Source organism: Micromesistius poutassou (genome assembly GCF_964030765.1).
Source record: "Micromesistius poutassou genome assembly, chromosome: 19".
Taxonomy (NCBI): domain Eukaryota; kingdom Metazoa; phylum Chordata; class Actinopteri; order Gadiformes; family Gadidae; genus Micromesistius; species Micromesistius poutassou.
Window position 1 is genome coordinate 13,478,541 of NC_140289.1, and position 12,454 is coordinate 13,490,994.

General features: G+C 45.7%; 2 protein-coding genes across 2 annotated transcripts in view; one reads left to right on the forward strand and one right to left on the reverse strand.

Moving 5' to 3' along the window:
• LOC311364341 (uncharacterized protein) overlaps window positions 1–12,454 on the forward strand; it is a gene marked incomplete at both ends in the record, with an annotated part of 156,999 nt that overhangs the window by 57,200 nt on the left and 87,345 nt on the right. The window lies entirely within an intron of this gene.
• The window catches only part of tbc1d32 (TBC1 domain family, member 32), a gene marked incomplete at its 3' end in the record, with an annotated part of 49,719 nt that overhangs the window by 16,097 nt on the left and 21,168 nt on the right, over window positions 1–12,454 (reverse strand). The window contains exons 24-29 of the mRNA XM_084484204.1: window positions 10,362–10,484; window positions 8,159–8,267; window positions 5,763–5,862; window positions 5,447–5,569; window positions 4,849–4,926; window positions 2,726–2,795 (exon numbers count right to left, since the gene is read on the reverse strand). Of these exons, the coding sequence (XP_084340330.1) occupies window positions 2,726–2,795; window positions 4,849–4,926; window positions 5,447–5,569; window positions 5,763–5,862; window positions 8,159–8,267; window positions 10,362–10,484 (603 nt within the window). The remainder of the gene's footprint in view (window positions 1–2,725; window positions 2,796–4,848; window positions 4,927–5,446; window positions 5,570–5,762; window positions 5,863–8,158; window positions 8,268–10,361; window positions 10,485–12,454) is intronic.

Consider the following 12,454-nt stretch of genomic DNA (forward strand, 5'->3'; position numbering starts at 1 on the left):
TCTCCTCCATGTCGCGCTTCAATTTGGACAGGGAGTCAAAGCCAAAGTTTCTTTCCCCCAATTCCTTCTCCACCATGGCCGAGATAAGCCCCACTACGAGTCTTTACTTGCTGTGGAAGTACCAGAGTATCCCCGTCAGTTTGGCCGCGGCGCAATGAATGAATAAGGATCGTAAACACGACAAAAAAACATTTATTTTGACAGATGTGCCCGAAGTTACTACTTTACAACTTTGTTGATGACAAACATTTAAAAAAACATGTACTTTTAATTCAGCCTTGGGTGAAATCGAAGCGTAGTGTGTACTGAACGCATGTTGATGATGATACACTCCTTATAGGGGGTAACCACATTTTCACGACCCCGGCTTCCTCCATCTTCTGCGCCACCTTTTAAAATAAATCTCAGTTTCTCGTTTTTCCGACAGAGACAACAACACGACTACCGTCTCCTTCTAATTCCGGCTCACGGCCCCCGGAAAAGATCTTAAGCATGCACAAAACGCAAAATCCAATTCCAATTCGATTGACCGTAAACATGCACGCTTAATGCGACTATCAATCGAATAATCTAGGGGTCTTAATCCGACTATGAGAGATGAGATTTTAGTCAGACTAAGGTGTATACATGCATCTTAATAATCCAATCATAGTCGGACTAACCCAATAATTCGATTTTCTTGAGTGTCATGTAAACACACTAAGTGTAAGACCTCACACCATCAGCTGCCTCATAGCCCTCTGTGTTCTCAGTGTAACACCATCAGCTGCCTCATAGCCCTCTGTGTTCTCAGTGTAACACCATCAGCTGCCTCATAGCCCTCTGTGTTCTCAGTGTCTCACACCGATGGCCCTGGGAGCTGTGGCCTCTCTCCTCTGCAGAAACAGGGACAAGGCCTGCAGACGCTCCATCTCTTACCAATGGCCCGTCCACCGAAGAGTGTCATTGAGTCATTGTGTCATTGAGTCATGAACCGCCAACCTTCGGCCTCCTCCATGGAACATCTGGATTTCCTTCCGGATCAACGCTCCAAAGAGTTTGACCAAGGCTGGATCACAGACGTGTAGGATATGGACAGCCAGTCAAACACTCTTCCTATCCTGTGAGCGTGCGTCCCCATATCAGAAGCCGCAGACTCAAACTCTCTCTCTCTCTGTTTTGGGCTTTGAGAGAAAAATGAATATAGAGAACCAATGAACATCTGAAAATGGCTCGCCTCTGGGAAGTGTTTCACAGCATCATGGACCGCGAGCTGTCACTTGTGGTTCATACAGGGAGTGAAGGTCAGGGGTTCATCTTCCCATGTAGGAGTGTGGCTGCTCCTCTACATCAGCCCATCATAGCAGAGGCCCCATCAGCTGCAAACCCAACACGCCGGGAGGGCAACATGTCTTCAGAGATGGCCCTCGTATGAAGGCTCTGGAGCAGGAAAGTGCAACATGTCTTCAGAGATGGCCCTCGTATGAAGGCTCTGGAGCAGGAAAGTGCAACATGTCTTCAGAGATGGCCCTCGTATGAAGGCTCTGGAGCAGGAAAGTGCAACATGTCTTCAGAGATGGCCCTCGTATGAAGGCCCACCCAGTGCATGACTGCAGTTGAACAAAAGCTAGTTGAAATAAAAAAATATTCACCCTCATAGGGAATCCTAATGTAGATTATGAGGCATGCAGACACCGTTGTGCTCCATTCAATAAGAATACTGAACTTTTGATAAAGTCCACTAGCTGAGCTGTAATTTTTCTCCAATAAATATCAGCATATAACGACAATTCTTGTCAGAATGCAGCATACATCGACGGTTTACTTTTTTAGTTAGTTAGTTCAAGGCTGTCCACATGCAATTCTGAGTTACTTTTAAACTCTTCTCATGTTTTATCCACAGAGCTGCAACTGTTCTATCTAGTGCCTTTTCAGTTGCTGTCTCTCGTCTTCTCTGAAACTTGTTTCCATCCATAGCCCCAGTAGGCGTTAGCTGTAAGTGGTTCATTGAGTCTACCCGGGACTCTGCGTTCCGCTGAGCTGGGAGTTGCCCTCCATCCGACCTGTAGTCTCATTCTTGGTTAGAATTGTAGAATCTTTTTTCATATCATCTATTTGGTGATATGCTGCCATTCTGCCATTCTGAAAAGCCATGCATTGATCTGGATAATATATTGTTTCACCATTGTGTCACCAACACCAGCGCTCACCGTGGGGGTCCATTTCGGATTTATTGTTCTCGCATCAAAATATCGCACTATAGACATTTCTGGCTGTTGACATTTCAGCGCTTTACTTGGCTTATAATACTTCTATTTTAGGTATTTTATATGGTCTATTGGTGAAGGGCCATTGATCACTTTGAGGGGGGGGATCTATTTTGTTTTGTATATAATTAAATAATAAAACAATATAAATAAAGAATAGAACATGTACAAAGTGCAAGTTCAAGAGGTGATATGGATATCATATCAATGAATGTGTTTGAAATAAAAGGCCATGAATAAAGCATGCAGTACCCATGATACCATACACAAACTGCCCTAAATGCTATTCTCTTTGAGAAGGGCTGCGGTGCAGGATGGCATGTCAGGTTTTATTAACAGGAAATTAGACTACAATACAAATCCTAATGTCAAGCAGTCTGGCTTGTTAAGAATATGAAAATGAAGAGCTCAATGATGAGCTCTTGTTGCCTCTGGTCTCCAGGCTGAACTGATAACAGCAGTGTTGTGCAGCAGCATACCTGACACAGATGTCGATGCCCAACTGTTGAACAGCTGACAGTTCCACCCTCTTCATACTGCTGTCCTTAGCTGTAACACAAGGAGAACTAGGTTAGGACTAACCCCATCTTAACTGAAGTCTGTATTTCAGTAGCCAGTAAGAATAAGGCTCATAATGAAAGCAGAGGTAATGGTCAGTCCATACGACCACTTGCTTCTGTCAACATGTTCCGTATGCAAGGCTTCATTTTAATAGTTGAGTCACAGTCTCTCCTATGCACGTCTCCACAGGTGGTGTCAAGGAAATGTCACGGAAATGTTTGGTTTGCCTGATGTAGCGGGCCGCTGTCACAGGGGACTTCCAGATCATTCTGTTTCAGACACAATGTCGCAGCAAAATACTTTTGTCCTCTAAATGTTTGTAATTTCAATAAAAGGGAGCCTCCTGGAATATGAAACTCTGAAACTAAACTTCTGAACTAAACTAAACTGGGATGTATTTGCATTGTAACCAATATTTTGAACCTTAACAAATCGATTGATGAAGAATCCCCACGATCCATCGGGCAGACACACGGCCATCTGGTACATGGCTATTATTACTATGGCCTAGACTATGGACCAATGTTCCATCAATCACTTAATTATTCATAAACCTTATTACATATCAGTCTAAAGCAAAGGGAATAGTCCAAAAAGCATGATATCACCCCTGTATGGTTACACCAAGGAGATGTTAACATGTAGCTACAAGGCTAGGGTTATGCTATAAATGCTTATGTTTATGCAGAGGTGTGTTGTGGTTAAGGACAGGGTTTAGGTACGTAGTAAGGAAAGTTTTCTCAGTAAAACCTCTTTTTGGCACCAGTTTTCATGTAGAAATAAAAAGTAAATGTATTTGTGGGCCTTAATTGAGCGTGAGTGGAGCAGACACACAGACCTACTCGTTAAAAGAAGCTCAAAGGGTTTTCTTAAACTCCCCTCGTGTTTCTGATTCAAGTCCACATTTCAAATGGTAACACAGTCTCTTTTGTACCATCGAAAATAATCACCAGCAGATTGACGCCAGTATTGAAAGCCAAAACTATATTTGAGCTGGGTATAAAACAGAGTTGGGTAGTTTGGCTTTATACATATATAAATGGATAACTGTTCTCAAGTTGAGCACCATTAATTATAGATAACAAAGCATCTGCTTAGCAGCTTGCAAAGGTCTCAGTTCTATTTGATTCAAAGTAAAAACACAACCCTTCAAAACATCCTCTGACTTTCACTCATCAAAGGGGTGTGTGTTTCTGTTGAGTCTCACTCTCATTCATTTACCATTGGCTGGAAGCAAAAGGCAAGGCTGCTTCTTCTTTTAAGACGGTGATAGTTTCCCACCCACTGTAACATTAGTTTCGCTGGAAAACTTCTCCCTAATAACCTTTTCATTTTGCAGGGAACTTGGGTTTCTTGAGGTAAGACCGCGTGCTGTTGCATTACGAGGACTCTGTTCTGTGTTTCAGTGTGGAGAGTTCATTTGAAAAGCATGCCGACAATGCATCACTCATCATTCTGCTGAGTCTCTGAGGCCATCCCCGGCCCTATGGGCTTTATGAACTAGCTGTGCGTGCAGAACAGATCTGGGACCAGCGTCACCTGAGGTGGACTGCGGGGTGTACTGATAGCCCTGGTGCATACAGGACCTTTAAACTGAACCCTGACCTAAGAGATCCGCAATACGCTTCAAGAATCAATAGACAGATGCAAATGTAGCTGTGATTTATACGTACAGATTCAACATGTGCAACATGTGCCTGTGTATCCCCATGAACCCCTGCACATCCAGGCCCTGCAAATGACATGTCCTCACTGCCTCATGACTAACCTGAATTCAGTGTCAAATCTACCAAAATACAGACCAATAAAAGGATTCAGGGGGGAGAAGGAGTTCAGTTCAATACTGCTGGATAGGTAAGGTGGTCATTTCCAATGTTCTCGTATCTTCCCAAGTGTTTTACGTTGTCTGTACATTTACATTGAGGGCGTTTAGCAGACGCTTTTATCCAAAGCGACTTACGATAAGTACATTTGTCAGAAGACTTTGTAGTAGCATTTGTAGTATTGGGTATATTTAATGGTGCATTGAGTAGAGGCCAACCTTTGTAGTGAGCAGGGGGGAAGAAGGGCTGGGTTGCTGCCTTGACTGACACCACCTTCTCCAGGAGCTGAGACAGCACTGAGGAAGAGAAGCACCATTAGGGCTCCCACTGGTCTGAACGCTCAGGACACCAGCGCTGTGATGCTCCTCATGTGGCCACTGGTACAGAGGGACACCCACTACCCACTACCATGTGGTCACTGGTACAGAGGGACACCCACTACCATGGTTGTCCATGAATGATCGGTGACTGTGACTGGATGCCTGGACTCTCCTTATGGTTAACCGGCCAGCACCCCATCACCCATTCACAATGGTTTTCCTGTATGTATGTTCATTTGTATGTATGTCAGTTATGGCCCCCACTGCTCATTGCCCTCCATCAACCTGCTTCACCAAACAAAGACCTTTTCACCGCATTAGAAAACAAAGACATTATCTCTTCTGAAGTTACAGTGCACTAATGCAAGCATGATATTACTTTTGATTTAACGATAAGGTGGAATACGATATGACACAGTTGCCAATACCCATTGTGTGATGGTACGGTTGTTGTACATGTTGAACAGGTGTGTGTCCCTCTGTCTGGCCAACGTACCCGTCCCGGTCAGGCTGCAGGGCGCCGTGCTCAGGGCTTTGCAGTACTGTTGGCGGCAGGCAGCCATCCAGCCCTCCTCTGTGGCAGGGCTACTGGACGCCAAGAACGCACTGATCTCAGACTCTAGAAAACAAACAACAACCACACACACAAATAATTCATCTGGAAGCAAAGGTCGTGTTACCCAGAGCCAACCTGTATGTTTCTAGGTTTTCTTTATTGCCCCCAAGGGGCCAAACAGGCAGTTTGTAAAACAAACTACTTGGTAGTTTAGTAGCTCACACTAGTGTGTGTGTGTGTGTTGAACTTGTTTTACCTTGTTTACTGTGAGGAAGCCTTGCAGCATCCAAGGTGTAGCACTGTGGGGGCGCTGAGGGGAAGCTCAGGAACATGGGCCATGGGTAGGGCTCCGGGCCCTGGAGGAGCACAGGACCACTTACACACTAGCTCCCTTTATGAAGGACCTGTTGATTCACTCCACAAAGCAGACGCATCGGGCTTCTTGGCTAAATAGAACTACTAGCCTACTCAGACCAGGACGCACGTGAGATTTGGGACAAATGAGTACAGTATTTCTAAGTATTTCTAAACTGGAAACACAAACGTAACATGTTTCAAAGCGCATGCTCATAGATTGTTAGGGATGTGCACATATGCAGGGGCATATGAGTGTCCCCTCCCCATCCCCATAGTGCAGTTCCTCCTTCAACCACTTGGACTACTAGCCTAAACCCTGTGGCCCCTAATGCCAGGATCAGACTACACCATTGTTTCGTCTTTCAAGATAGTAACCAAGACTCACCATGTCAGATCATAGTGTCATAGTGTGTCTGGTGAGCCAAAGAAAAATGTCCACCGTGGTGGACATTAAAGATTTATTCTATTCTATTCTATCAATCACCGCATGATGCCGCTCACGAGCTCGAGTGAGTTCATAGGTTGTGAATAAGCAGAGCCAAGACATCAATCATGTCAATCATGGCTGCAGAATGTGATACTGGTGGGGTCTCAAAAAGACAAAGAAAATAAAGGGAAACGATTGTGGAGCGGTTACTGGGAGCCATGAAGAGAATTTGAGCTAACGAATGTGTTAACGGCCACTGCTAATCAGACTTCACCTCTACCTGACACCATCCTCTTTCTCTTTCCCATGTTAACATCTCTGCCCAGAGAGCACTCTACAACTCTTACATGTTAACATCTCTGCCCAGAGAGCACTCTACAACTCTTACATGTTAACATCTCTGCCCAGAGAGCACTCTACAACTCTTACATGTTAACATCTCTGCCCAGAGAGCACTCTACAACTCTTACATGTTAACATCTCTGCCCAGAGAGCACTCTACAACTCTTACATGCTAGACTTTTGGCCTTTCTCCTCTTTGGGCGACACAGACGGCACCTCTCACTGCAAGGGTGAGACAGGCTGTTGACATGTCTCACTGCACGGGTTAGACAGGCTGTTGACATGTCTCACTGCACGGGTTAGACGGGTAAGACAGGCTGCTGACATGTCTCACTACACAGGGTAGGAAAGCCTGTGCCCTGTGCCGGCATTCATAAGAATAAACCATTAGGCTGGCAGCAGCCTAATGGGGGTAGAGCGGGTTGTAACCTGAAGGTTGGAGCTCCCCTGCTGAGTGTGGAGGTGTCCCTGAGCGAGACGTCTCACCCTGACTGCTCCCGACCAGCCAGCTGTGGTCTTGCATGGCTGACTCCGCCGTCGCAGTGTGAATGTGTGTATAAATGGTTGTAAGTCGCTTCGGATAAAAGCGTCTGGTAAATGTACATTTCAAGCCAACTGCACAGATGGTTTCAAGCTGTCAGCCAAAAGGCCTGCACTGGAAGCGTGCCTGTACTGGCACAGGGTCCTGGCACTGCTACACTGCAGGGGAGCTAGCGAATAGAGCTCCTAGTGAAATGACGTTGCATTTGTGCTGAGCCTGTTGGTCTGGGACGCTGGGCTGGTGTTTCACTACCAGCATCTGAATGATCTCACGTATATTTCACTATGGGAGTGATAATATACCCAGCCCCAGTCTCCTGATCTGAGTCTGTTGATGTCTTAGCTTTACCCAGAATATTGAAGATGTGTTATTTGAAGGGAAGGGGAGCGGGGAAAGGCTGGCGCAGTCGGAAGAACAAGGTATTCTCACGGCATTTTTTGATATGCAACATTAAAGTCACTAGTCGGCAGTAGCACATCTAGCAGATGTACAGCACATTACAAAGCTACACATCTCCCACAACAGCAGTGTGTAACCAAGCCACGCCTGTTTTAAACGGTAGCTATTAATAACGTCGTTTTGTATGATCTCGTAATAATGCTTTCATCCCAGAACCCCGGCCAACGCCGGCATCATTGCATGCAATACTGCAAACAGGCCGCTGCATATCGTATGCTCTGAAGTTCATCTCATGTGTGATGGCACTCCAGTGTCTGCTGCTAACAACTCCAACTCTGGTGGTTCATTCCTCCAGTGGGAAACCGTGGGGCTGCAATATTAAGAGACCTAGCCTGAGGTTAGCTGTCTCGCTACACCGGGGCTGACGGAGACGCACAGTCGCCAGCGCATGTGTGTCAGACCGGCTACAAACTGGGAAAGTTAAGCTAGTCTGAAAAACAATGCTATGATCACCTGGTGGGTTATGTGTTTCACGTGGGAGGTGTTTGACTCAAGTGTAATGTGATGAAGAGGAGGATGAGCACACCTCCTGCAGCGCGCGGGGGGGCAGCCTGCGTTCTGACGGTCCTCCCACCACACACACCCGCACCAGCAGGTGGTTCCTCTCCACGGAGAGACGGTCCAGGATCAGCTCCCTGGGGGGGCCGCAGGGGGGAGAGGTTACAACACAACGCCACCGTGATGCTCCAGGACCGGAGGGACAACCGTCTGTCAGGAGGGGGGCTGGCCTGCTAGCTAGTCCAGAAGAGCTCCTCTCTCAGACAGCTCCGTCCTCTCTAGGGCCTCCCTTAAAAGCACGGTGAGACGAGGAGAATCATGTGGGAAACGAGAATCCAAGTGAAGTGAAGCACTTCAAGCGTTACAGTGAAGCACTTCAAGTGTTACAGTGAAGCACTTCAAGTGTTACAGTGAAGCACTTCAAGCGTTACAGTGAAGCACTTCAAGCGTTACAGTGAAGCACTTCAAGTGTTACAGTGAAGCACTTCAAGCGTTACAGTGAAGCACTTCAAGCGTTACAGTGAAGCACTTCAAGTGTTACAGTGAAGCACTTCAAGTGTTACAGTGAAGCACTTCAAGTGTTACAGTGAAGCACTTACAGTGTTACAGTGAAGCACTTCAAGCGTTACAGTGAAGCACTTCAAGAGTTACAGTGAAACTGGCCTCTTTTCTTCTTTCTTAAAAACCCCAAGCTCATGCCTTCATTGTAAAGAAAACACGTTATACACACACAGAGGGAATTAAGAGGATACCTATGAACATATGCCGACTTTTAAACAGATAATTCTCAACTCTACAACGCTGTAAAGGACAGCATTTGAGACGGCTTTGTAACACGTTTTTTAACAAGTTTAATTACGTGTTAAATACAGTGTTTGCATAAGAGTCAAATGAACTCCTCCTCTTTATTATTTATCCGTTGACTGCGGCGTCATGCTGAAAGTTGAGCTTTTCAAACCCTTATAGTGTAACGCTACTGTGTGTGTGGATGGTGACGCTCCGTCTGAGCAGCGATTTATTTAATACCCCAAGAGTAAGGCTTACCGGACACATATAGTATAACGCTGGTTTGATGTGATTTATTCTAAATCTCATAGAGTTGAATGAATGGTGTTGAACAGAATCACTGGCTCTGTAATGAAGCCTTGTTCTACTAGGCTACAACATGACTGCATCCAATTGTGTGTGTACTACGTGTCGTCCAAACACTTTAGATAGAAAATCCAATTCAATCTGGTTGAAGCCGAATATGAATGAAACACAAATTAAACCAATATTATGAGGCAACAAACAGTATTACGGTACTCATGTGATTCAAAGCCCAGCTACGGGCTCGTTGGCCTTAGGAAGACTTCATCACTGAGATGGCTCATTCGGAACAATGTGTGCCGTTGGACTGAAGGGCATTTTATATAGTTGGTATTGCATTTGTAAGGTCAATTAATCTTGCCTATTGGAAACGATTCCACCCTGAACATCAAATGAATAGGCTTACAAAAACACAAATCCCATTCACATTAAACAGTCGTGGAACACGGAAATATGGATGCATCTGAACCAGGAAAAGTAATGTTCAGCATTCTTCTCCTACACATTCCAGTGAAGTGAATGCACAGTGGCCAATGATCAAAGATCATTAATGGACTGATTACAGATCATTAATGAGAGATAATTCATCTACTTAATAGTCTGACTTTGGTGATCATTGATCGGGCGATCAGAGGATCCAGAGGATCTCAAGGTTATCAAAAGTAAAGGTGGTAAATGACGCAGTGAGTGGAGGAATAGCAGCGTATTGATGTGTCATCAAATACAATGGCCAACCACGCTGCGTTATGAAAGCCTAAATGTCTGGCTTTAGATAGGTGTACATCAATACTAGGGGTGGGACAAAATATAGATACAGCGATATATCGTTGCCCTTCTTTGTGCAATATGAGAATCGATACACTGGTGTCAAATATCGATATATTCTATTTTTCTATATAAAAAAATAAAAAAAATAAAAATAAAAAAATAAATGACCAACGTCGAGTACCTGAGAAACTCAGTTTGGATCATGAATAAAGTCTGAAATCCAATACTTTGCCTTTCACAGTCATTTAGTATTCATCGTTAGACATATGGTGACGTATCGTTCTAGGATTGTGTAACAATATATTGATTGATATTGACATGGTACGGTGAGGTACCCTGTGGCTACATGAGGCTGGAGAGCTGCGGGCCCATACCCCTGAGCTGCAGCGGGCTCGCTGACGTTCTCCTTCTGCCGCAGCAGGAGCATGCTGCACAGGGCGTACTGGCTCTCCAACAGCAGGAAGGTGTCCAGGTCACAGCACAGCACGCACAGCAGCCTGGAGCACACGGAGAGACACACTGCAGCAGACAGCACGCACAGCAGGTCTCTGGCCCCCGTGGTCACAGCAGGTCTCTGGCCCCAGGGGTCACAGCACAGCAGGTCTCTGGCCCCAGGGGTCACAGCACAGCAGGTCTCTGACCCCAGGGGTCACAGCACAGCAGGTCTCTGGCCCCAGTGGGGGCCATGTCACCAGGTCTCTGACCCCAGTGGGGGCCATGTCACCAGGTCTCTGACCCCAGTGGGGGCCGTCACCAGGTCTCTGACCCCAGTGGGGGCCATGTCACCAGGTCTCTGACCCCAGTGGGGGCCATGTCACCAGGTCTCTGACCCCAGTGGGGGCCATGTCACCAGGTCTCTGACCCCAGTGGGGACCGTCACCAGGTCTCTGACCCGTCACCAGGGAGCAGTGGGGTGGTGGGGGTAAGGTCTGGCCAGGGCGGCTGCGGGTACCAGCCCAACCGTTGTTTGGATTCATTTTGAATAACAGATTTTCCTGGGCTGGGAATCTCCAACTGCATGTTTGTTTTGTGTTACTAGTATAAACTAAAGCAGCAGGGCAGAACCCTGGTCTGAAACACTCTTTCAGTGGCAAGAACAACAAGTCATCCCATGCAGCTTTAAAACCTCGAGTAGTCAATGTGTAAAACAACGGTCCATCTTTTACTTGGCATGCCGACGGTAGCTCTCAGCGTCTGGACGACTGTCTGCAGCCCTCACAGCCCCCCTGGAGCCAGTTAACACAAGTTAACTGGGGAGGAACGCAAGGTCAGTGCAACCGTTGAGGGGGGCGCTAATAGCATCCATCTGATAGGCTGCTGATAATACAGAGAGGCCAAGCTAGGATGAGATCTTACAAAAAACTAAACGAAAGGCTATACATACATCTTTAAATCAAACCACAATGTGTCATTGATTTCTTCTGTCTCTTTAAAGTCCCATGATAAGTTGTATCACGGTGTTTGATGTGGCTCTGTGGTGGTGGAACTCAGACACACACGCACACAGACACACACACACACACACACAGCTGTGGTGCTCAGTGTTCCTCTCGACAGGTAAAACAACAGTCCCGTTAGCGGGGAAAGCCCTGCAGGCTGTGAGCTGATAAACAGCGCTGTGTGTAGTTATCAGACCCTCAGCACTGTGGGCTTTGAAACAACAACAAGATAACTCCCCACGGGGCATTTCTTAGTTTGACGGCATTACTTTGTACTTTGTAATCCAGGGAAGAAAATGCCCTTCATGTTCCCCACAGCATGTTCCAGAGTTCTGCTCAGTAAAATAAGAAATATGGAAGTTATACAATATAATCTACTTTAATCTCATAAAATGCCTTTAAGTTAGTAGGGTATTTATTGTGTCTGATTACTTTGGAGCAGAGATTCTTGGACAATGTGGTCATTTAACTGACTTCGGTAATTCAAGCATCACCCTAAATAGAAATCTTAAATACAGTTAAATTTTCTAATAATATACAATTTCAGTAATAATAATTGAAGTATATTGATTGATCAGATCAAAAGGAGACACTAACATAGCAGGAGCATCATAGTGACCAACAGCAAGCTGAATATTACTGAGCAGCAGGAGATGCTTGCAGCACTGCATGAGAATATGCATTGCTCAGAACCGTCTACTAAATAGCATACATTAATAAACATTGACTGCAGTGAATGTGAATACGGACAGCACTACGGCAGCAGGACAGATGATGTCTCTGCAATAAGAACATACACCTCTCAGCAGGATCCGTGGTTGCAGGGGTATCTATAATTCAGTGTTGGACTCCTAGAACACCTCACTGCTGCTGTCACTATGTGTGTGCATGGAATGTGCATGCATCTTCCCAAAATGATTCACAAACATTGTATCTTATCTATCCTAGAAACAAGTCAAAAGCAGTCAGTTGCTGGTGGCTACAGAGACTGGTTGCTAGTTATATTATACTGATGTGTACACCTGGAT